Source organism: Monodelphis domestica, chromosome 6 (assembly GCF_027887165.1).
Source record: "Monodelphis domestica isolate mMonDom1 chromosome 6, mMonDom1.pri, whole genome shotgun sequence".
Taxonomy (NCBI): domain Eukaryota; kingdom Metazoa; phylum Chordata; class Mammalia; order Didelphimorphia; family Didelphidae; genus Monodelphis; species Monodelphis domestica.
Window position 1 is genome coordinate 80411698 of NC_077232.1, and position 25520 is coordinate 80437217.

The 25520-nt window shown below is 38.5% G+C and overlaps 1 protein-coding gene across 3 annotated transcripts in view; it reads left to right on the forward strand.

The window, feature by feature from the left end:
• CFAP99 (cilia and flagella associated protein 99) overlaps window positions 1-25520 on the forward strand; it is a 192241-nt gene that overhangs the window by 22243 nt on the left and 144478 nt on the right. For all 3 annotated transcript variants that reach the window (XM_056803661.1, XM_056803660.1, XM_056803662.1), the window contains exons 3-4: window positions 9311-9455; window positions 14597-14691. In XM_056803661.1, the coding sequence (XP_056659639.1) occupies window positions 9311-9455; window positions 14597-14691 (240 nt within the window). The remainder of the gene's footprint in view (window positions 1-9310; window positions 9456-14596; window positions 14692-25520) is intronic.

Sequence of the window (25520 nt, forward strand, 5' to 3'; positions counted from 1 at the left end):
TTTCTCTGAGCTGTAATATAAAGGAAGTTAAACTAGATGACCTATGATATTTCTGAACACAATAAGGTCATTCATCTGAAAAGCTTCTTCATGGGTAAATGTCCTTATTCATATGACAGCTAAAAACAGAGTCTAGAAAAAGTCAAAAGACATTTTGACTTTGGGGAAAGTGGGATGTAAAGAAAAGGATACAGACTTAGAGTCAACAAGAGCTAATATTCAGGGCAATTAAGTGGTTCAGTGGATAGACTGCCAGGCCCAAAGATGGGAGGTCCTGGGTTCAATCTGACCTCAGACACTTCTTAGATATGTGATTACTAGGCAAGTCACTTAATCCCCATTACCTAGCCCTTACTGTTCTTCTGTCTTAGAACTAATACACAATATTAATTCTAAGATGGACAGTAAAGGTGTTGTGTTTTTTTTAAAGACCTACTGTTTATTACATGTCTACCCTTGGGCAAGTCACTCAGAGCCTCAATTTCCTTCTCTATAAAACAAAGGGGTTGGGCTAGATGATCAATGGGGTCTTTTCTAGACCCAAACTTTTGTGATTTTGAACTTTTGATAATCTTTTTCAACCAGAAGCATTCCAATATAATTGAATAAGGATAGAAATATCTTTTTAAATCCAGTTATAGTTTCTAGTCTCCCAATATTGTGTTAAACTTGACTCAGTTCTTTCTTTTAGTTATGCTTTTTCACTCTACACTTTAAAACTTTTATTTTATTTTGTTAGTTTTTTTTTATTAATGAACCTCTTGTGGCTTCACAAAGCAAAAAAAGCCATTGAAATTAGGTTTTTAATATGATACAAGCCTTCTCTGAGAACTTCAAAAGGAGGTAACAACTGAAAAGTGTGATAATATTAGCAAGATCCTCCATAAAAGCTATTGCTCCCATGCAGAAAGAGTCAACTTGCTTTTTCATTTGTTATTGTTTCCAAAGTCTCAGGAAAATTGATGATGAGTGCCAGATGATGCCTTCCAAAAGTAAGGAGTTTAGTCTTAAAGAGAAAGGTTTTCTGAAGATAGAAAGAAAAGAAAAGAAATGAGTGGGAATGGGGGTGCGGGGGAGGAAACTCCAACTACTCACTACATTGTGTTTTAGGAACAAATCTGCCAGAGATTTACTAATTGAATACATATAAACATCTCTCCTTCAAAAGAGAGGAACTTCAAAGGGACAGAAATCCATCATACCTTTGGAAATCTCTTAGACAACAGCCATATCTTCTCATAATTTATAGTATTACCAAATGTAAGAGGATATGTAAAGGAGATTTGAAACATGGCTAGCTATCATAACATGGAAGTGACTTGCATCTCCCTATTTTGGTGCAAGTATTTGATTGACTGTGCAGCCTATAAAAACTGTTGGACTAGGACAGCCTCTTCCTTGTGTTTGCAGTGAGACAGACAGAGACAGGGACAGAGACAGACTGTCCTGGTCTGGCAGTTTAAAGATGTAGCCTTTTCTGGCTACACAGCCCATCAGAGGCTACTCCCATCTACCTAACAGAAAAAGGCAGGATACAGATTGCCTCCATGTGAGGAGATCTGGGCACACTCCAAAATTCCCTCATATAAACACAAGACAAAATTTTACAATAAGAAGAAACATCATTACCAAGTTCAGATAACAGTTTTATTTTACTGAACAGAGTAATAGTCCCTTAGGTTTTGGCACACTCTGGAAAATCACTTTCTTAAAACCATTTGCTTCTATTTTAACTACTCCTTCTAAGAATTACTTTTTGAACCAAATCAAAGGTAAATTCAAGAAATATGTATATTAGTTGAGTGAAAGACATTTTTCTTAGTATGTTCATTACCTTTATCAATTTTGAGAAGGCTTCTTTCCTGGGTTGATTAGGCTTCTGGGTTTAGAAACTGGTTATACCTTTAATACAAATAATTTAATACAAAAAGATTTCAGTGCAGGACATTGTTTTGGAAATGATAACTAAAGAAAGTCTAAGAAGGCTTCTCATTCAGATTAGAACAAAGACTTCTGCTCTGGTTCAAATGTCTTTGAAAATACATAAATGTGGCCTCTCTCTTCAGGTTTGACATATAGGATGCTCCACTGAAAATTCTTTGGTTTGGATTGTCATTTGATACAAAATTAATATTTGTGTTTGGTTCAGTTTGAGGTACAATAAATTAGTGCCATTTGTTCATTTTTAATGCCAAGCCATGAGACTTTGAGCTAGAATAGATCTTAAATATCAAGTGTTCATTCAGCCCCAAGGTGAGAAAGCTGCAGCTCAGGAACAAGAAGAGTCTTGCTTGGGGTCATGCAGTTAGTCAATGACAAAGGTAGGACTGAAACCAAGGTCTTCTGGCTCCCAATTAGTGTTACTTCTGCTGCTCACACTATCTAGGTCTCTGGTCTTAGTTACTTTTTGAAGAGAAGGGCAAAGGGTTGAGAGTTAAAGTAGATTTGTAGTTTCATAGGTGGGGAGAGCTCCTGGTGAGCAATTTTCTCTTCCAATGTAAATCAGCAATTGATCTACAATTTTTGGTCTTAAAAGATGCCTGGGGCACTGAGAGATTCATGACTCTCTTAGGATCACATTAGAGGATGGGATTTGAATTTGCTGCCTCCTATGTCAGTTATCTATCCACAATACTTGCCATCTCTCATCTCTGGCATTTAAAAAATTCTGCATCTGCATTGTGGTGTCACCACAAGACTGCTAGCCTAGAATGAAGGTGATCTGGGTTCTTTTTAGTCCTCAACCTACTACTACCTCTTTTTCTGTGACTTGAAGCTGTTTTACCTCTTTTGGCCTCAGTTTTCCTCACCTGTAGAATGAGAAGTTGGCTAAGGTCTGAGGTCTCTTCCAACCCTAACAACTCCAATAGCAACTGAAGTTCTGCCTTCTTGGTCTGACATTGAAAAAAAAAATTAGTGAAACCAAGAACAACAACAAAAAAGAGAGCCTAGAATTCATTTAGTTCAGTACCCTTTTTGCATAGATGAGGAAACTGAGACCCAGAAAGAGGCTTATTCACCCCATAATCACAGGGTAACAGAACTGCCAGATGAATTTACATCTTCTGATGCTAAATCCACTGTGTTATACTACAAAAACATATTTCACGATCTAAAGCGTTATTTCCCTAGCAATCCATCCGTACAATCCATTTCTCCTGTAAGATTCTGATTCTTGTTTAATAAAGATTGTTTTCTGAAGAAACAGAAAGCCATCATCAATGCTGCTATCCAGAGGTACATTCAAAGCATCACATGGAGATTCAGCTGCACAATCCCCATTAATGTTAATAGCAACCACATGGCTAAATCCCTATGCACCACTTTTGAAATGAACCCCTTGCTGTTTCCTTATTTTTCCATAATTGTGACAGATCAAACAAATAATATAACCAATCATTTTAAGGTATGTTTTTCCCTTTTTTCACTTACCAGATTTTGTGATTTTTTTCTGTGAAATGTTTTGTAAGAGGAGAAAAAAATCTGAAAATTGAATCAGAGAAACAGGAATTGAGGTTTTTAAAACCCAGGGGTAAAGAGTCTGAAAGGCAGAACAAACAGAGCTCAGTGAACCAGCAAGACTGTAGGCGAATATTCTTGCCTCCACGTGTAGAGAGTAAGACAAGTAAATTAACCAGAGAACTAAAAATATAATCAAACCCTTATAAATCCATATCTAAGGAAAGGTTGAATCCTATAGTGTTCCCAAGATACTGAGTAGGATGTGAATTGTATAGGACAGTTGGATTGCACAGTGGAAAGAGAAGCAGCCCTGGAGTCAGGAAAACCTGGGTTCAAATCTAGCTTCAGACACTTTGTAGCTATATGAGTTCTAGGCAAATCATTTAACCCAGTTTGCCTAACCCTTACTTTTCTATGTAAGAGTTGTTACTAAGACAGAAAGTAAAGGGTTTTTTTGTTTGTTTGTTTGTTTGTTTTAACAAAAGGGAGGTTGAATTAGGTGATCTTTAAGGTTTCTTCTAGCACTAACAATCTGTGAATCTGTTTATAAATAGGTGTACAGATAATTTCCAATATGGGGACATTAGAATGTAAGTTCCTTGAGGGCAAGGACTGTTTTATTCTTGCCTTTGTACATCCTTAGCTTAGCCTAGAGTCTGGCACAGTTCATTGAGTAATTGTTAAAACAAGGTTTTAGCCCCCAAATTCATCTAGAAACCAGTTGTTTGAAATCAGAATGTGCTTTCCCCTTAGAAACCATCATTATAAATCACGGTTAAGCATGCTCACGAATGTCTAATCTTTAAGCCATAATACATCTGAAATAAATAAATATATAAATAATAAATTAATATGATATATAAATAAATAAATAAATGAAATGAACCAGACAATGACATTTGTATATCTTGAGCAAACTTTGAATTGAAAACAAGACCTCCTATATGGGTCAAGGACTCCAATGCAGAATAAATCCATTTGGAAAGCTAAATACTCTTTTATATATTATATAATCACCCTCAATGTTTCCAGGTTACAAATTTACAGTTTAGTAAACAGTTATTCTTAAGGCAAGACACCTGTAAGTTATAAGATCACTTTATAAAGTGAAGGAATAGAAGCAAAATTATTTTTACTCAAACTCACTAAAGGCAGGGGAAGAAGAGTTCAAATCCCAAACTTTACAACTCATAGTCCCCTGTTCTACTGTATCATGACCCATGCTTGCCATTTTTCATGCTCTTTCCTGATCTAGTCTGGTGCTATAATGACTTGCATGAACTTGTATCTATCCCTGGATTCATGGGACAGAAACAGTGTCTATGGATGTGTGTGTTTGTGTGTGTGTAAAAGGAAGAGCATTATAGGTGAAATCAGAAGAGTTGGACTTTAATCCTGCCTAGGACATTTTAAAGTTATTTGACATTTGGTAACTCAGTTCCCCTCAATTCCCTCCTCTCTAAAATGAAGAGTTTGGACAAAATAATCTCTAAGGGCCCTTCCAATTCTGACATTCTATGAGTCTCTAATTAAAATCCATTGATAATCAAAGCATTTCATTTTAGCCATCACTTTTCATCTCTTTTCTAATCAAGCCTTGGACTATACACAGGCCAGTAAAAGGAAGCAAAATGTAATGCTTTTTTCTTTCTCTCTCTTTCCATACTAGTCCATGATCTTACAATGACTAAAAAAAAAAACCCCAAAGTCAGGGGCTATTAGGTTGCTCAGTGGTTAGAGAAATAGGCCTAGTGATGGGGAATTCTGGGTTCAAATCTGGTCTCAGACACTTCCTAGGAGCTAGTCACTTAACCCTGATTTGCCTAACCTTTACTGCTCTTCTGCCTTGGAACCAATACTTTGTATTGATTTTAAAATGGAAGGTAAAGGTTTAAAAAGAAAACAAAAATGAAGTAAAACCAGAAGAATGATAAAATAATGCCCAAAGCATCTCCCTCCAATCAGAAAAAATTCACTGCCACCTGAAGCAGTCCAATTTATTTTTTGAAAATTGAAAAAAAAATCATTAGAAAGTTTCCCCTTATACTGAGTCAAAATCTGCTTCCCTGGAATTTCCACACATTTCTCCTGGTTCTACTAACTTGAGCCAAGCAGAATAAATCTAATTCTTCATCTATATGGCAGCACAGCAAATACTTGAATAAAATGAATTTATGCTCTATAAGTCTCCCCTTCTTCTGGCTAAACATCTTCATTTCTTTCATGTGACCTTATACAGGATTGTGGTGGTCCCTTCACTATCCTTGTTGTCTTTCCCTGGATATGATCCATATTATTAATGTCCCCTCAAAAAACTAACCCTAACCCAAAACTGGGTAGCTAGGTGATGCAGTGAATAGAATACTGGTTCTGGAGTCAGGAAAACTCTTCTTCTTGACTTAAAATCTGGTCTTTGGTGCCAGCTGTGTGACCCTGAGCAAGTCACTCAACCCTATTTGCCTCAGTTTTCTCATCATTAAAATGAGCAGGAGAGGGAAATGACAAACAACCCCAGTATATTTGCTGAGAAAATCCTAAATGGAGTCATGAAGAGTTGGCCATGACTGAAAAAATGACAAACCAGAAAAATTACTTCTGATGAGAGCTGACCAAGGAGGAACTTCTTCATTCTAGACACTAAATCACATTAGTTTTTTTGGTTGTCATTATTACCTCTTGTTCAACCTACAAATTCATTTGATACCTTGGGTCCTTTTCAAATGAATTTCAACCTAATCATTTCCTCTATGCTGGACTTGGTTGGTTGATCATATGAACCAAGTATAGGATTTTATATTTATCTAAATTAAATTTTAAAACTTTAGGCCAACATTTTAGCCTGTTAAGATATTTATAGATACCAGTTCTGTCATCTAATGTATTGGCGAGCCTTCTTAGCTTTCAGCTTCCACCTATAGAGGGCCATTTCTCCAAGAGCCATCTTCCTTTTCTTTCTTCTTTTCTTTTTTTTTTAGCCAGTACTTTCTGTCTTAGAATCAATACTGCATATTGGTTCTAAGGCAGAAGAGCAGTAAAGGATGCCAGGAAGTGTGTGAGGTCAAATTTGAACCTAGGACCTCCTGTCTCCAGGCCTGGCTCTCAATCCATTGAGCCACCCTGCTTTCCTGCTCCCTTCCTATTCTTCAGGTGAAAAACCTGTCTCAAGTAATTGACTCCTGACTCAGCATGACTGGTTAGCTCCACCCTGTGTTAGAGAATAGCCAGAACAACCCCCCCCCTCACCCCACCCCCCCCCCTCCGCCCCCAGCATTGGACCAAGTACTGAGCCCTGTGAATTACACTGGAAACTTCACTCCAATTTGATACGGATCTCTTTTTCATCACTCTCTGAGGCTGGTCTTTTAATCCGTTCTAAAGCTATCTCTCAGAACTATTATCCAAGTTCATCTCTCTCTTTCTTTTTTTTCCAAGGATGCCATAAGAGACTTTGCCAAAGACCTATCTGAAATCCAAATATATACTCTATCCATGTATCATGCCTTGATCTGCCTGTCTGATAACCTTTCAGAAAAAAAAAAAAGACAAAAGGTAATCAGGCTACTCTGGCATGATTTATTCTTAATGAATCCACTGGGTCCTAGTGTTTATCAATTTAGTGCTTCAAATCTCACAAACCTTATTTTAAAATATTTGTTCTAACAGAAGAAAAAACTGCTTGATCACATGTGTCAATGGGGATATGATTGAGGTTATAAACCCTAAACAATCACCCTAGTGCAAATATCAATAATAAGGAAATAAGTCTTGACCAAAGACACATGTAAAACCCAGTAAAATTGTGGGTCGGATATGGGAGGGGGTTAAGGGGAGGGAAAGAACATGGTTTTTGTTATCCTGGAAAAATATTCTAAATTAATCAATTAAATAAAATTAAAAATAAAATTAAATAATTGTTCTAGAATTTTGCCAGAAATTAACTTTAGCTATCTAGACTAAAGTCTAAATCTTTCCCTTATAGAATAGTAAATAATATTTGTACCTCTGGTCTTATAAATTTTTAAAATCATCAACAAATCAATTCTTACTTGCACAATTTCTTTCAGTATGTTTATATAGTTTATTTGAGACTGTTGACTTGAATTCAATGAGCCCATTTAGCTGCCCTTCTGAAAATTTCCATACTTGTCTTGGGTTTTAGTTCCCTGTTGACCATTTTTATTTCTGTTCTTCATACTGAAGATTATTTTCTTTGGGTAGAGATTGGGGAAAAGCAAAATAGGAGTTCAATAGTTCTGCTTTCTATGTAGAGGAAGGAGTTAACCAGGAGGCTTCTCCCTAGCTATTGATGGACCACAATGGGACTTTGGTAGCCCTACTTAAGTAGCCCCAGAATTGAGGTTTCCTACCATTTCTCAAGTACATTTGACTTCAAATGCTTCCTTGTAAGCAGTACACAAATAGACACACATATAAGTATATAAGGATACTGTGTGTATATGTATATAATTTTCCTGGCAAATCAAACTCTCTAGACCCTCAGTTGTCCATATCTGGTAAAATGAAGTAGTCAAACAGGCGATTTCCATGTGCTTTTCCAACTCTAAAAATTCTGCGATTCTACCCTATGAATCCATTTCCTAAAGTGTATAGATCTTGGGACAGATTTGAATCATAAAATAGAATGTCATTTACCAGCAAAACTACCCTGCTTCCTGTATTACCAAGGTATCATTCAAAATCTCTTGGCCAAAAGCTGACCCAGCCTGACCTCGGTTCTTTAGAGATCTGATGAGATCATGGCCTGAAGTGATAGAGCTAAGGACTTTAAAGCTTATTAAAAATGTATGTATACAATTACAAAATTCATACGTAATTAATAAAAACGGAGTTGGTATTATCTTACACTAGAGAGACAAAATATTTCTGAAGCAGTGTTTGGCAATCAGCCCATAAAGTCATTAAAAATTAAAGTTCTGGACCATGGCTGACTCAGGTCTCTAATTCACTTGCCAACTCTGCTTTTTTCCAATCCTCCAGGGTATGTGCTGACTCATTGCCTTTATTAGTTTTGTCCCTTAATTCCTTCTTCAGGGAAAAAAGGGTGTTGGAACCTCCATCATCATCTCCTTTTCATTCATGACAGCAAAAAACACAGATGAAATGAGTGTTTGCCTACTGCTCGGTGGGCTAGTTTACCATATCATCTTTCTAGCTACATTTTGGATCAGATTTGAAAGAGTTTCCAAAGGAGACATTAAGCATTGCTATTGGTTTCTTGTTGAAATCCCTAAAGGCTAGGAAACGTTCTCTTCCTGTTACACTGCTCTATTATGGTTGCTTACCATATAATTTAGCCTCTAACTGCTTTGGCCTTTTTTTCATATGCATGGAGAATGGGATTTCTTATGAGATATATTTCTATGATTGTTACTTGTGAGTGGAGGCAATTGATGAAAGAGGATCAGGGATATATAATGGAGGAGAATTTAGCTGGGCATTTAAGGTCTTTCACAATTTGGTTCCAGACTACTTTTCTGATCAATAAAAATTTCTTCTATGCCTACTTTGTCCGAGAGCTTATGTTTAGCACTGGGGATACAAAGATAGAGATGGCACATTTCATGCTTTCGTGACCTTACATTTAGTGGAGAGGAAGGCAGGCACACAAATAGCGATGGTACAATGGAGAATGAGATAAGAGCAAAGGAGAAGAGAGGCTTAGGAAAGTGCTGTTTGAAATTTGAAGAGGGAGAGATCACTTTCATTTGGGAGAAGTGGAAGAAGGGAGGAGGTCATCCAAGGCTACAGAAATGGGGCAGGAAGGCAAGAGTTTCAACTTGATTTCCTGGTTTCTCTATTTACAATCCTTCATTTTAAAAAATTCCAGACTGTCAGTATCGAAGATGAAACCTTCATTATGGAAGTTCTCTCTGGATGTCTTGAATATAAGAAGTTACTGGAAATAGTAGTCAGTGCCTTTTATGCCCATGCCGGGAAGAAGTTTCTGTGGTGTGACTACAATCTCTTTATAGGTATGTGGTTTTAAGCAATCTAATTTAATTCAAGAATTAAAATTGTGAAATTTAAGATTCAGTAAAACCCAAATTATTCTCTATAATCTTTGGTTAATCCTGGATAACCTTGGTATTCTTTACATATATATGTAACATCTGTGTATCTATATATATGTAAAATATGTATACATATACATATTTTAAACCCTTAACCTCTGTTTTAGAATCAATACTGTGTATTGGTTCTAAGGCAGAAGAATGGTAAGGGCTAGGCAACTGGGGTTGAGTGACTTGCCCAGGATCACACAGCTAGGAAGTGTCAGATCAGATTTGAACCCAGGACCTCCTGTCTTTGGGTCTGACTCTCAATCCACTGAGCCACCCAGCTGCCCCTGCTCTTATATTTTGAAATAAGAAGAAAGAATATGAGGATAGAAACCTTTTGTGCACATTGAAGAGAATTTTAGCTTCATAATATAGACAATATTTTAAACATATATTTTATATGTAGATTTACATGTGTGTATATATATACCTATGTGACATATATGTATGTGTCTGTTTAGGGGGAGGATTAAAACCATTACAGGGAAGCCAATAGATTCATAGATTTAAACTTGGAAGGGACTTAGAAATCAACTAATCCAACCCATTCAAATTATCTTACAAAGTGAGAAGTTGAAGTCCAGAAAGGCAAGTCATTAAAAAAGTGGCAGAGCTGGACTTTGTACTCTAGTCTTTTTAATACAAATCCCCAATGTCTCCCAAAAGTTTAATGATATAGTTAATGACATAGCTTCCTCTTGACAGAGAAAGCAAAGCCTCAGGTTTCTATGAGTTGCCTTGGCCACAAAAATTCCTGATCTTCTGGCCATCCCCCTAGAATGAGCCTATCCAAAATGAGTTAGGCTGGCCCTAGGATAACAGGTATATAGTCTGTCAATGGGTCCATTCTTGTTTTATTTTGTTTTTTAATTAATTTATCTATTCTTGAAGCTTTTCCTACTTGATAGGAGAACTTACTCTCTAGTAGTCTGGACTTCAAGAAACTATCTAGTGCAACTTTAGTGGAGGGCATGAATGAAGTGTTGCATGCGTTGGAAGTGACCATATCTCCTCAAAGTCCAGACCAGACTCTCCTAAGTCTAAGCTCAAAAATCTTCAAAGTCAGACTGGATAGCAAACTAGTTTTCTGTCTTCTAAGGCCTTAGTGCTGAGAGTCTCATCACCAGAAGACTGACCCCTCAAAAGACAAATGTACTGGCCATGGCGTTCCATGAAATGTTGGTGGTTTTGATTTATTTTGGTGGAGAGACTAATACCACCAATAAAATCATGGCCCTTTCCAAGCATCAATTGATGTTTTGAATATATATAGCCCTTACATGATTTTTTGCTTTAGCATATATTATCTAATATAATTGTCAAAACAATTTTGTGTAGTGGAGAGGGAAAGTGTTGGCATTCCCATTTTACTGAAGCTTAGAGTTAAAATGATTTGTCTGAGGTCATTAATGCAACCTGGAAGCAGTGGAGCTAAGGGCAGAACAAGAATATCACTGACTCCACGTACCCTTCTCTCTCCACAGTATAGTTATTTCATATGCACAGCACTTTGCAGTCAAGTCTGCAGAATTGGAATTTTTTCTAAAAAAAAGATACTTTACTTGATTTCAATTTTATTATTGTTAGTAGGATGCTACTAGCTTATGTGTCTTGGGTTAGTTACTTCCCTACCCTAAGCCTTGGTTTTCTCCACTGTAAAATGGGGATAATAACCCCTTTAGTACCCATTTCACACAGTTGTAGTAAAGCTCAAATGAGATCATACATGTGCAACACTTGGCAATAATTAAAATGATATATCTACTTCCTTTACTATGATAGATATATCTAATGGTACCATTTTTTGCCCTAAGATTTCATTTCAGGCTATATCAATTCCATTTGCAAATAGCTTTGTAATATTAAATACTCCTTTAAATATAGTCTATATATATATATGATTAAAGAATGATTTGGTGTTTTTTTTAAACCTTTACCTTCCATCTTAGAATCAATACTGTGTATTGGTTCTAAGACTGAAGAGAGGCAAGGGCTAGGCAATTGGAGTTAATGACTTGCCCAAGGTCATACAGGCCATATTTGAACCTAGGACCTCCTGTCTCTAGCTCTAGCTCTGGCTCTCAATCCACTGAGTCACCAAACTGCCCCTCATTTGTTTGTTTTTTAATAGACTTTTTTGACATTTGGTCATTAGTGTGAACTCAGCTAATTCTAAATGTCAGGCACCACTTAAAAGATTACAGAATACTATGATTCAGATTCTAAATAAGCACATAAATACATTAGAATTACTCTTATTTTTTGCAACTCAGTCTGATGTTAATCTAGTATAACTGCATGAACCTGTGATCTGACTTACTGTTTAGAGATCCAGCTAGTATTATTCTGGAATACTTCTGGGTGCATCCTTCAGAATAGAGAACACATCTATTTTACAACAATAAAAATAACAAATGTAGAATGGTGCCTTTTATAGGGCACATTCATCACAGAAGTTGTGAGAGCTAAGTAGTACAGGTGTTTATTAGAGTCTGTCATTTTAGAGATGAGAAAATGGAGACTCAGAGGGTTTAAATGACTATCCCATGACCACACAGCTAATAAGTTTGGATTCCAAGATTCAGGATCAGGTCTCCTAGCTTTTAAGTAAAGAGTTCGTACCCCTCCCTCTTGTCACCTCTAAGCTTCCATCATTTTCAGCCCATGATTTAATTAATCTTATTCCAAGGCTGCTAATCATTAATATAGAAAATTACAAAATTAAGCTACATGACTTCAGCTGAACTCTCAGTGTTTCTATTCTGCTGTTGAAGACTCCTGATCTTATTCTTCTGTTCCAAAACTTCACATCCCTCCCCCTCCCCAAATCACTCTTCTACCTCCCTACACTAAGTTCCTTTCAGTCTCTTTCAACCAACCACTAAATAGATGTATCTATGTGTGCCTCTAAGGATTTCTGTCTATCTGCCTAGGTGATGTGGTGGATAGAATGCCAGGTCTGAAGTCAGGAACACTCATCTTCCTGAATTCAAATCTGGCCTCAGACACTTAACCAGTTGTGAGACCTTGGGCAAGTCACTTAACCCTATTTACCTCAGTTTCCTCATCTGTAAGATGATCTGGTGAAGGAAATGGTAGACCACTCCAGTAACTTTTCCCAGATGGGGTCATGAAGAGTCAGACCCAACTGAAGCAGCAGCTGAACAACAACTAGATAGATGGATGGATGGATAGATAGATAGATAGATAGATAGATAGATAGATAGATAGATAGATAGATAGATGGATGGATGGATGAACAGATAGATAGATAGATAGATAGATAGATAGATAGATAGATAGATAGATAGATAGATAGATAGATGGATGGATGGGATTGATGGATAGATAGATAGATAGATAGATAGATAGATAGATAGATAGATAGATAGATAGATAGATAGATAGATAGATAGATAGATAGATAGATGGGATTGATAGATAGATAGACAGACAGACAGACAGACAGACAGACAGACAGATAGATAGATAGATAGATAGATAGATAGATAGATAGATAGATAGATAGATAGATGGGATTGATGGATAGATAGATAGATAGATAGATAGATGGGATTGATGGATAGATAGATAGATAGATAGATAGATAGATAGATAGATAGATAGATAGATGGATGGATGGATGGATCTAGATAATGGAAATAGATACAGACAGATAGACAGACAGACAGCCTTTCAAATCTGTGATCTCAGTATTTTGATAGTGAAAGTGCAGAACTAGGAGAGCCATAATGGTAATGGGGGCTTGCAAACAGATACAGAAGTCTCCTTTCTGCTACTGGCAGTGGATTTCTGGCAGAGGAGTGATATTCCAGGGGTGTTAGCTTCAGGGACAATTAGATAGCACCCCTTTTCAAAGTAGCAAGTGTAATCTTAGGAGGAACAAAAAACAGTTGGGACTCCCGAGGCATCTTGCTGTCAATCTGCTACATCACTGCTACCTCCCAGACTCTTATCTAGGAGTATGTGTCACAGTTTTGGCTCAGCCCACACTTGGCCAGGTCTCTTCCTCTCCCTTCCAATGATGTTGCTCATTCACTTTCCTTCTTTCAAGGTCATAGTTTAAAACCACAGCTTAGATTAGTCAATGCATAGTAAAAGCAAAAGGTAGAATCATTTGCAACAGATGTTTTCTGACATCCCCAGATTCAACCTTTCCCAAGGCAGAACTCCTTTAGACCTTGGATTTGTTTCTCCTCTCTTCAGTCTTCTAGCCAGAGCACAGGAATTGAGGAGAGGGCAACCCTGAAATTCAGGGTCTTATAATAGGACTCAGACCTCTCCATGAAACATAATTGGTTATGTGCAGTTAATTCATGACTGGTCTAGAGAATTATGTGGTAACTTTGGCAATTCTCATGGTCACAGCTGCATGGGTAAAGAAGAACATAGGATTGCAGCCCAAAGGTCCTAGGAACTCTGATTTAAGGCGTGACTCCTCCCGCTGTTGGTACAGTACCTGCTCAGATACCCCAGATACTAATGCTTACAGGGTACTGCTTGTCATAAATCTGGTACCAGTATTGTCAGGGGCAGAGACACAATACTTGCTACATCAAGAAGGGATGCTGCTCAACTTCCCTAGAAACTAGCACCCCTAGAATATCATAAATTGCCCATCCAAACTCCCACTTGGTCTCTGTCTTTCCAAATCCTTCTCTCTCACTTTCAAAATCTCATGTTTGGAGATATATATATATACCCTTCACTGTAGTCACCTCAAAAGCCCATCTATCTAATCAAAGAACAGGCTGAGGCGGTGTGGCAGGGTATCAATTGGGTTGTCCTGTCTGAATATCACCGCAGCAGAGTGTAGCCCTATCCTGTTTACCCAGAGAGCTACACAGTCTTTGTCCTTAAGTTAATAGTTAATGGGAGATAACACTGAAAAATAGAAATACGATTTTGGAAATTAGGAAGGGCCTGTTTATTATTATCACTAGCCACTAAAATGAGTAGTGCATGTATATTTTTTGTGTCTGTAATGATATGTAACAACTTTCTTATTATATTTTAATATGTATTTTTATTAGTTATTTGTTATCTGTCCACTTTTTGCCTGGATAAAATTGGTCTTCAAGGCTTCAGCAAAATTATCAAGTCTCTGGATAGTGGCAAAATGCATAAGGTAAGCTCATTCTTTTTCTCACCATATAGAATATTCAGTGTTTATCTTAAAAAAATTTTTTTTATTAAATACCTTATTTTATAAAATCATTATTAATTAGTTTTAGGCCTTAATTACTCTGAGATTCTATACCTACAACCCTGGGAAATGAAGATCCAATCATTATTTTCATTTTAATGAAGATAATTATGCCATATTCCTTGTATTTATATAGGAAGAGATCCATATTATCTTGTTTTCAAACTTATTTTTTTAGCTCAAATTGAATTCTATTCTTACTAAGATGAAATGAACCACTATGAAAACCTTAAAGTATTATATTAACACAAGCTATATGAAACAATATTTGCTAGCTAGGCATTGGTGGCTACTATCTGTGGTGCTGAACCAGCAAGGGTACAGCAGTGTCTGTGCAGATTTTGTATAGAGTTTTAGAGTTGTCACAGTCTCTTCCATCTGGTGAGCTATGAAGTTCTAGAAAGGATTTAAGAGTCTTCTTGGTAGAGGCTGCCAGGTGGCTCAGTGAATAGAGAGCTAGGCCTAGAGATGAGAGATCTGGGGTTCAAATCTGGACTCAGACACTTCCTAGCTGTGTGACCCTGAGCAAGTCACTTAACTGCAATCACCTAGCTCTTTCTGCTTTTCTGCCTTGGAACCAATACTTAGTATCAATTCTGAGACCAAAGATAAGGGTTAAAAAAAAAGTCTTCCTGGTTATCTTGGAGTTGGCTAACCTCAGCACTTGCTTAATTTTCTTTGAGATTTAACTCTAGGCATTAGTTTGCTAGGATCCTGGCTCTGTTCTGTCTAGTGACCTCTTTTTCTTGTGTTGTATGTGAATGCATTTTTCTTCCTTGAAAGGATCTCTGTATCCTTTGGGTCTCCAGAAGAGTTGTACTTTATCTGTTTAAGAGCAGATTTCCTTCAATAATTAGTATCCAAATTTTAGCCTCCTCTTGTTCTTTTTGATTTATGAACTAATTCTAGATTGCACACTCTGATGTTACTTCTCTCCTATGTTTTCAAACCTCAGATGTCTAGTCTGAAAAATCAATGAAAGAATGTTTGTAAAGCACTTCAAAAATTGTGATTATATCTAAAGCACAAAGTAATATTATAGACGTGAGGGGGAAAAAAGTCCAATTCACTCTCATGGATCTTGGAGGCCAAACTACTCCCATATTAAAAAGGCAGGGCACCTGTTCTGTGGAACAAATGAAGTAACAATTGCTGCTGAGAAGTAGGTAAAAACTAATGCTCAGGCTAGTTAGTCTGAAATTTCAGAATTGCATATGTTAGGAGAAAGAAGAGTCAAGTGAGACCTCTTTGTGTTATAGCAGTGCAGTGCCTTTCAGGAGACTGTTCAGGCCTTTCTGTTATAATACAAAGTAATTTTGGGAGGAAGAGCGCTAATGTCTGAAGGAATCAGAACAGCCTCCTTCAGGAAGTGGCACTTGGGGGGTTGGAGAATCCAAGGGGAAGATGTGAGGAGGGGAAAGTTCCCATTGTAGGAGACAGCCTGTGCATCTTTCCCTGTTTGTCTGATTTGTGTTCCCCTATGTTAGATGTGACCCTGAGGAAGTTTTATGCTCTGAATTATGCTATAGTTATACCTGAGGTCTTGGACAAAAAGCTGGATGACAAACAAACAATGTTTAAGAACTAAGTGGTAATGACCCTGTGCCATCAGATCATCAACAACTGCATCTTTAACACTTTCTGAGTCCCCCCTCATATATGAGGTGCTCTAGGAGGACTAGCACCTCTGGGCTTATCAGTCTTTTCAGGGCTGTTCATCCACCTTGAATGGCCCCCTTACACCCAACTCTTTCCTGTGGCTCCAAGAAGCTGTAGCAACTCAGCAGTGACACCCGAGTAAAATGTTCTCAGCAGTTCATTAGTTCAGGAGTGAGATGATAAGGGACTGACTAGGATAGTGGCAATGTCGAGGGTAAGGGGAAGGAGTATATAAGAGATATTGCAAAGTTAGAATCAGTAAGAGATTGGCTCTAGGGAGCAGGGGAAAATGGTAAGACTAAGGAAAAAAGAATGATACACAAGTTGCAAGCCTAGGTTTGCAACTGGGAGGATTGTGGTATCTTCGACAGCAGGGAAGTTAAAAGAAAAGAAGAGTTTGGGGGGTAAAGTTTGTTCAGTTTAAAATATCTACAGTTTGGACATCTAATTCAAAATACTCAATCAGAAATATTATACATGCAAGACTGAATATCAGGAGAGACATTAGGACTTGATAAAAATATGAGATTCATTTTCATAGAGATGATAATTGAGGCCATAGGAGTCAATGAGATCACTAAATGAAATGGTATAGGAGAAGAAAAAAGAATATTGAGAGATAACCCATTATTAGTGAGCCCAATCTGGATGAAGATCTAGAAGAAGGAAAAAAGGAAACAAGCATTTGTTAAGCACCTCCATGTGCCAGGCACTGCACTAAGTACTTTATAAATATTGTTTCATTTAGTCCTTTAAACAGCTCTAGGAAATAAATACTTTTATTGTCCCTATTTCATGGTTGAAGAAATTGAGGCAGATAACAGTAAATTTTCCAGGATCACACAGCTAGTAAGTGACTGGAAGTCCAATGAGATCTAAGACTAGGCTTTGTAGTTGTCATGAAGTTGCCTATTTCTGTGTATTTTTCACTAGTGGGTTGGTAGGAAAGCAAGGATAGAAATACCCCCAGGACAGTGAGACTGTACAAGTGTCAGTTATTTCCCAGGTTTTTCTCTTGGATATACTTATTTAAGGATTTTAGAAAATTACCTCACAGGTGGTGATACTCTTGAAGTAGTTAAAAACTAGGCTGAATGTGGTAAAGAAAGGTATGTGAATGGAGGAGTTTGCTTCATGGTGGAATAAACTTGAAGAGTTTGAGTGACAGAATGTGTCGAGTGCTTGGAAATTTGGGAATCTCATAGGAATCTGAATGGGTGTGCTGGGGCAGGGAATTCCATGGCATAGCAGTGAATTCCAAAGATTATCTTACATGATCTCTCCCCTTGACAGCTGGAGAGGTGTAATGGGCATGCTTATTCAGCTGAATGACAGTTTTACATCATCACTATAAAAATTAAATCTCTAATAATAAAAATATTATAGTTTAGGAGGCTTATTAAATATCATTAGAAATTAAGGAATAAAGAGGGCACAAAATAAAAATCACATGCCCATGGCTGATCAGTCAGTTCAAACACCCACCTTCCCACCACCAAGCTCAGGACTGGAAGTAAAGAGGGGACCTTCCACATCCCCGCCTAATATCTCCTATCTACAGGAAGTACTTAATGACAGGAAGTCCTTAATGACAGGAAGTCAATGGGTTCCTGGGAAATGTAGTTCTTTTTTTAGGGTAACAGATTTTCAATTATACATCACGGAGTGGGCAAACATGCAACCCAAGGGATTTGACAGAGAGGAACAAGGAGAATAGGCAGCCAGTTTTGGAGCTAATACCTGGTATAGGAAAGTATTCCCGTGTTTTTGTGTGTGGCTTTGGTATAGAAGCCCAAGTTGTCTACTCGATCAGTATTTCTGGACCCAAGTTAAGGGTAAAAAAGGAGAACCGACACAAAAGGAACTTTCCTAACTATGTTCTTTCACAGGGTGATCTCCCATTGATCTATCTATGCGAATGATTCTTAAATCTAGCTCTCGCCTCTCTCTTGACTGCCAGTCTCCATTTCCAGTTGTTGATTAGACAACTCAACCTGGATGCCTCATAGACATCTTAAACTGAGTATGTCCAAAATCAAACTCATTATCTTTTCTCCCGAAACTCTTCTCTTCCTAACCTTCCTACTATTGTCAAAATGTAGTTCGGGTAGGACTGTCCTGGCTGGGGCAATGTGAGGGTGTACAACAAGCAGCATGTATGTCTAAGCATTGACACACCTGGGCTTTCAACCTAGACATCCTCCATTACTCCTTCTCACCTACTGTCAAATCCTCATTAATTCTAGTATTTTCCCTCTTAATCTCTACTTATCTTGTATATATTTTGTTTGTACGTCATCATCTGCATATGTTGTCTTCTCCATTAGTCTAAGAGCTCCTCCAGAACACACAGCCTTTTGCTTCTCTCTTTTTCTCTATCAATTAGCCTAACATATAGTAGGCACTTAAATGTTTACTAAATAAACCTTCTCAGACACACGTATGAATTCATGATGCCATCACTGGACAATAACGAGAGGATGCTAATCAGATTTAATCTCATACTATATACGTGACATGGGCATTCTCTGAGCTCTGCTAATATGTTGTGGGGAGAGAGTGTCAGAGATGAGATGAAAGGAGGAGGATATACAAGGTGACCTACAAGGTACAGGGCATGCGTGACTCTAAGATCCAATTACTGAGCTCATTCGTAAGGATCATATAGACAGTTCTGAGGTCCATTCTACAGGACAGGTTAGATCATCTCCAGCCAATTCCCCTCTAGGTGCCCTCTGTGCCCTGAAACATAGGAACCAAAAATGGACCACTGTATTAGTCTGACTATCAACTGATAAGCTGCCTCAAGTTGAGCCACAGCACTGGTGACAGGGCAAATAAGCTATTTATCGCTCAAAGAATGTACACAGAACCAATGCACCATTTCCCCCCATGCCAGCGCCTCTGGCTTCCATAATCCCCAATCTCTGGGATATACAGAAGCACAACTGTCATTGGAACATTAGCCAACTAGAAAATATAGTTTGGGTGGGACCTTCCTGGCTGGGGCCACGTAAGGGTATACAATGAGCAGCATAACCCAGCACAAACACATTAATTAGTAACAGTGCCAGGGAATAATGAAATTAAAGGCCAAATGTTACAACAACAACAAAAAAAAAAACATCAAAGCTGGCCCAATTATAGCAGTGAGTTCAAGAATCCTAAACTCTGGCTCCTGGAAGGAATCTCAGAGATACAGAGTGGGACAATGAGCAGAGTCATTCAAAGCATCAAAAGCAATAGGGCTAGTCTGTCGTAAGGTTCACACTGACTTTCCCAGCAGGTTGGTGACCTCTGGGCCACCAGAAAAACTATATAACCCCCCCAAAAAATCCAGTTATACCACATGAGCTCTAGTGTGCCTTCCTTTCTAGGGTACAAAAAGAAGGAAGGAAACAGGCATTTATTAAGAACTTTATAAATATTATAAATGGTAAATATTAATAATGTAATAATAAGTGTCTCATTTGATCCTCACAACTACCTTAAATAGTAAGTACTATTATTAACCCCATTTTACAGTTGAGGAAACAGGTAAACAGAATCACCCAGCTATCAAGGGCAGATGGGTAGCTCAGTGGATTGAGAGCCAGACTTAGAGATGGGAGGTCTTAGGTTCAAATCTGGCTTCAGACACTTCCCAGCTGTGTGACCCTGGGCAAGTCACTTAACCCCCATTGCCTACCCCTTACCACTCTTCTGCCTTGGAGCTAATACACAGTATTGTCTCCAAGATGGAAGGTAGGGGTTAAAAAAAAAAACCAAAACCTACTGATCTGGTTCTCATCTCCAGCCAAATCCTTCCACCCATTGCTTGTTACTAACACTCACCTCTGCTGCCTAGCCCCAGCTGATTTCTTCTATCCTATATTTGCTACTGACATGATCTGCCTCATAAGCCTTTCCAGATGCTCTGACTAAATAAGTACCAGGGTATGGACATCCTCCATTGTATCCATAACTCATCGTTTAATCGTACACCCTCTCTGCAATATCAGATGATACCAGTGACTTATCTGTAATTTTCTATTTAGTATTTCCCTTATCTCTTATTCCTAATGTGACCCAACTCAAATGAGAGTTGGTCATCCCAATTGTTATTGTGGGAATTCTGGAGGTTATAAAAGATTAAGGTAAGAGATATAAGATCCAGGGTAGATTTTCTAGACCCTGATAGCTCCCTTTCTTATGTTACTAATTCAACCATTGAGTGATGATAAAGGGTCTTAGAAGGACTTGCATTATAAGTGTGTGCCCTCCTCTTCCAGACATCTCCCCCAAATCCCATGGATGACTCTATTAATTTGAAGGTCTTAAGAGGAATAGTTCTGAATCATCTATTCCTGAAAGTCTTTGAAAAATTTACAGAAGGTATTTTATGGCTTGGACTCCTCATGGAATTAGTCATCATAAATAAGTTGGAGATAGGGGGAAAAAGGGGGAAATTATGATGGGAATTAGTTGTATGCTCCTAGCACCTCACCAACTTTCAAAAGCTCTCCACCTTTCTTGTCTCATCCTTCCCTGGGTTCTGACTTGATTTCCAGAGCTGCAGGTTGAGAGGTATATTCATCATGATTTCAGCTCTTCCTCCTCTAGACCTGTCCAATGACAGATAGAATCATGGGCTACAATAGCTGTGTCCATCACAGTCTGGCAGTCCTAACCGCAAAATCAACTCCAGCTCACTCACAAGTCAATCATTGCCTCTAGCTCCAAGAGCAGCTTCTGAGTGTCGCCATTCTCTTAATGGCACAACAGAAAGTCCTAAAGCTCATGAGCCCAGCTCAATTGTAGAGGCTTCCTGCTTCTTGTACTGAATTTTGGCAACCAAGAAGGGGCTCTTGAGAGCAATGGAAAAAGGGAACTCCAGTCTAATACAACTGTACATCTATCTCATTCTTTCCCCATCCTCTTAACACAGTTTCTTTTCAATTTTGAGCATTCTAATGGCAATCGCTTCCCAGTGTCACAGAAGCCCTGCTTCCCTTTGTGGGAACCTCTAGTGTCCCTTGGGTCCCTACAGAGATGAAACAGTGCTACTGAAACACCTGCTTTCCACCATGATTAGATGAGGACTTGTCAGGATTGAACAGAATCCCATCTGTGGGATGTGTTGTTCCTGTACTGCCAGGACAATCAGTGTTTCTGAGATGTCTATTAAATAGAGCCAGAGGGTAGATATCCATGTGCATCCCAGAAGAGGGATTGCCTGAGCACCAAATGTGTCACATAAATGCAAGCATATTCTGCTGCAATTATTGTGCCCAGTTCTCTCAAATGTAGCAGTACAAGAATACTTTTATCTCTTGTTAAAACTTGGGTGTTGGTCTGTGAATTGGTATACCATTGTAAGAAGCAACTGAATTCCTAATTTCATATAGAAGCCTTTCCAAAATTTGGCCATCAACTGTGCCATGAGGAAGTCTCTGTTGTTCAGTTCTAATCTTTTAGCAAGCTCCAAGCTGTTTGGGATGTAGAGGGTCACTTTGGCTACAACGTCAGGTGGCACATTTGTGAGAAGTGGTCCAGTGAAAGCATGTTAATCTACCCCTTCTTGGAACCGCAATCTAACCAATAGCCTATCATTTAGCACAGAGAGACACATACTCAAATGGGTCATTAACAAGTGTGGCAAATCAGTTCTCTCTTCTACTTCTCCCCCATATAGCTTTCTGATAAGGCATCTTGATGAGTCTATCTGCATGACCTTTTCTTGGTACTGTGGGAATGCCACTAGCTTTCCATAGATGTATTGGGGCTTTGGCTTGTCCCAGCCTTTTAGTTTATCTATACCACCATAAAAAAATCATTTTTGTTTTCCCCCCTCCAGTGCCCACAGTGTCCCATGGCATTCACACAAAGCAGCAATATATAAATTTCACAAATTTCACAATGGATGTAGACCTGGTGGCACTGGGTAAGATGCTCTTTTGCTAGAAATAGATGGTCAGATATGATTAGAGCGCACACATATACATGGTTTTCTTCATAATTCTGCCCATGAGATGGTGATGATCCAGAAAGGGCACATATAAGTCAATTGTAGTCCCATTGGAGTTGTTATAACTGATTTATTTTCTAAACATGTTGAACATGTCCTGGTGCTCTGCTACTCTCTAGGGTTTCTGGCTCTTAACTTTAGTTAGAACCCTAAGGAGAGGCTCTGATGCATGAAAAGTTTCCTTTACCTAGTACTGACTGTTCATAGGCTCTGCCTGTGGTACTGAGCCAGGGGATTCATCTCTCCACACCTAATTTGTTTCCCTACCACCCAAACCATCATTCAACCATCTCCTGAAAAACTCAGTCAGCACTAAATCCTCCCTGCCAAAAATAGCTCAAAGCCTCTAAAATTCAATTATGGATTCCATTAATGCCCCATTCTCTTGCCAACATCAAGGTTGAGGCATCCATCCTTCTGCATATATCCAAAACTACCAGGAACTCATCTGTGTACCATAGGTAATTCTCTGACTATAAACTTCCTTAGGGATACTATCCATTCAAGTGTCACTCAAGAAGAAGCTAGGGGAAGTAGGGACATTAATTCATTGCTGGTGGAGCTGTGAACTGATCCAACCATTCTGGAGGGCAATTTGGAACTATGCCCAAAGGGCGACAAAAGAATATCTACCCTTTGACCCAGCCATAGCACTGCTGGGTCTGTACCCCAAAGAGATAATGGACACAAAGACTTGTACAAAAAATATTCATAGCTGCGCTCTTTGTGGTGGCCCAAAACTGGAAAATGAGGGGATGCCCATCAATTGGGGAATGGCTGAACAAATTGTGGTATATGTTGGTGATGGAATACTATTGTGCTAAAAGGAATAATAAAGTGGAGGAGTTCCATGGAGACTGGAACAACCTCCAGGAAGTGATGCAGAGCGAGAGGAGCAGAACCAGGAGAACATTGTACACAGAGACTAATACACTGTGGTATAATCGAACGTAATGGACTTCTCCATTAGTGGCGGTGTAATGTCCCTGAACAACTTGCATGGATCCAGGAGAAAAAAACACCATTCATAAGCAAAGGATAAACTATGGGAGTGGAAACACCGAGAAACAGCAACTGCCTGAATACAGAGGTTGAGGGGACATGACAGAGGATAGACTCTAAATGAACACTCTAATGCAAATACTATCAACAAAGCAATGGGTTCAAATCAAGAAAACATCTAATGCCCAGTGGACTTACGCGTCGGCTATGGGGGGTGGGGGGGAGGAAAAGAAAATGATCTATGTCTTTAACGAATAATGCTTGGAAATGATCAAATAAAATATATTTTTAAAAAAGAAGAAGCTAGGGGGCTTGAGAAAAGAGCCACTCATTTATATGAGAGGAGCAAGATGAGAGAGGGTCCCAGTGTGGAGAGGTTCAGGCAGAGAAGGAGAAGAAAGAGCCAAATTGTCCCTGCTGTTAGGAGCTCCAGTTTCCAAGACATCCCAGATGCTCATCTGAGACTGAGAGAGAAGTGACTGAGCAAGGATTATTTATCCCATTCTCTTGAATCCTAAATCACCAGGTGAATTTAAGTGAGTAGTGACCTTCTCCCAAGGAATTGGATTATTTGGAAATTGCATGGGATTGTGAGACACTGGTTGCTTTGGGAAAGATGGAAAGATGGCAGCCCATACTAGCTATCTGATCTGTTTCCTTTTATTTTTTTACCTTCCTGTTTTACATTTTTGTTGGATTTATATGCCACAACTGAATATAGATGGAGGTTCCAAAGCTCTCCCCACCCCACCCCCTCAGTTATTACTACTACTACAATGCTCACAATGTCCCAAAGTATTCACACAAAGCAACATAGAAATTTCACAAGTGTCACAATGAAAATAGATATGGTGGCAGACGGAATAAGCCCTGGGTATTACTAGATATAGGTGGTTAGATATGATTAGAGCACACACATACACTCGGTTTTCCTCCTGTTTATTTAAGGGATAATTCTGCTCCAGAGATGGCAATGATCCAGGAAGGGCACCTTTAAGTCAGTGGTATGAGTTCAATCTAGGGAGGTAGAGTGGATGTTCAGAAATCACATCTCTTTGACTTTTTGCCCTCACCCAAAGTTCCCTCTTGAAGCCTCAGAAAATAGCTGCAGGCTGTCTCCAAAGATATGGATAAAAGATCAATGTGGGGTGGGATACTTTTCAATTCCATAAAAGTACTTATGATAACAATACAGACCAACAGAGACATTTTACTTCTTGGACAGGATGCAGAAAACACAAACACAGATACAGGCATGCTTCATTTTATTGTGTTTTTTTTTTTAATGGGCTTCACAGTTATTGCATTTTTTTACAGATTAAAGGTTTGTACCAACCCTGCACCAAGGAAGGCTATTGGTACTATTTTTCCAACAGCATGTACTCCCCTCATATCTCTCTGTTACATTTTGGCAATTCTTGCAATACTTCAAATATTCTCATTATTCTATCTGTTATGGTGATCTGTGGTGAGTGATCTTTGTTATTACTATTGTAATTGTTTTGGGATATGCCTACATAAGATGACAAACTTCATCGCTAAATGTTCTAACTGTTCCACCAACCTGCTGTTCCTCCATCCCCCTCCCTTTCTTTGGGTCTCCCGATTCCTTGAAACACAATATTGAAGAGTATTACATAAACTTAGTTGATAAAAAGCAGTGGCGGAGTTTAAGAGAATTCCCTCCAGTTTGGAAAGAACTTCTACAGTGGGAAAAATACTGTCAAACAGCATCACATGCCACAGAGAAATCTTTCATGAAAGGGAGAGTCAATGGGGCAAACTTCATTGCTGTCTTATTTTAAGAAATTGTCACAGCCATCCCAGCCTTCAGCAACCACCACCCTCAGCAGGCAGCAGCCATCAACATGGAGGCAAGACCCTTCATTAACAAAAAGATTATGACTAGCTGAAGGCTTAGAAAATGGTTAGCATTTTTTAAAGCATCAATGTATTTTTAATTAAGGTGTATACATTTTTTTGTTTTTATCTTCTTTATTTTTTCAAACAATACTACTGCCCATTTTATAGACCACAGTATAATGTAAATAGAACTTCTGTATGCACTAGGAAACCAAAAAAT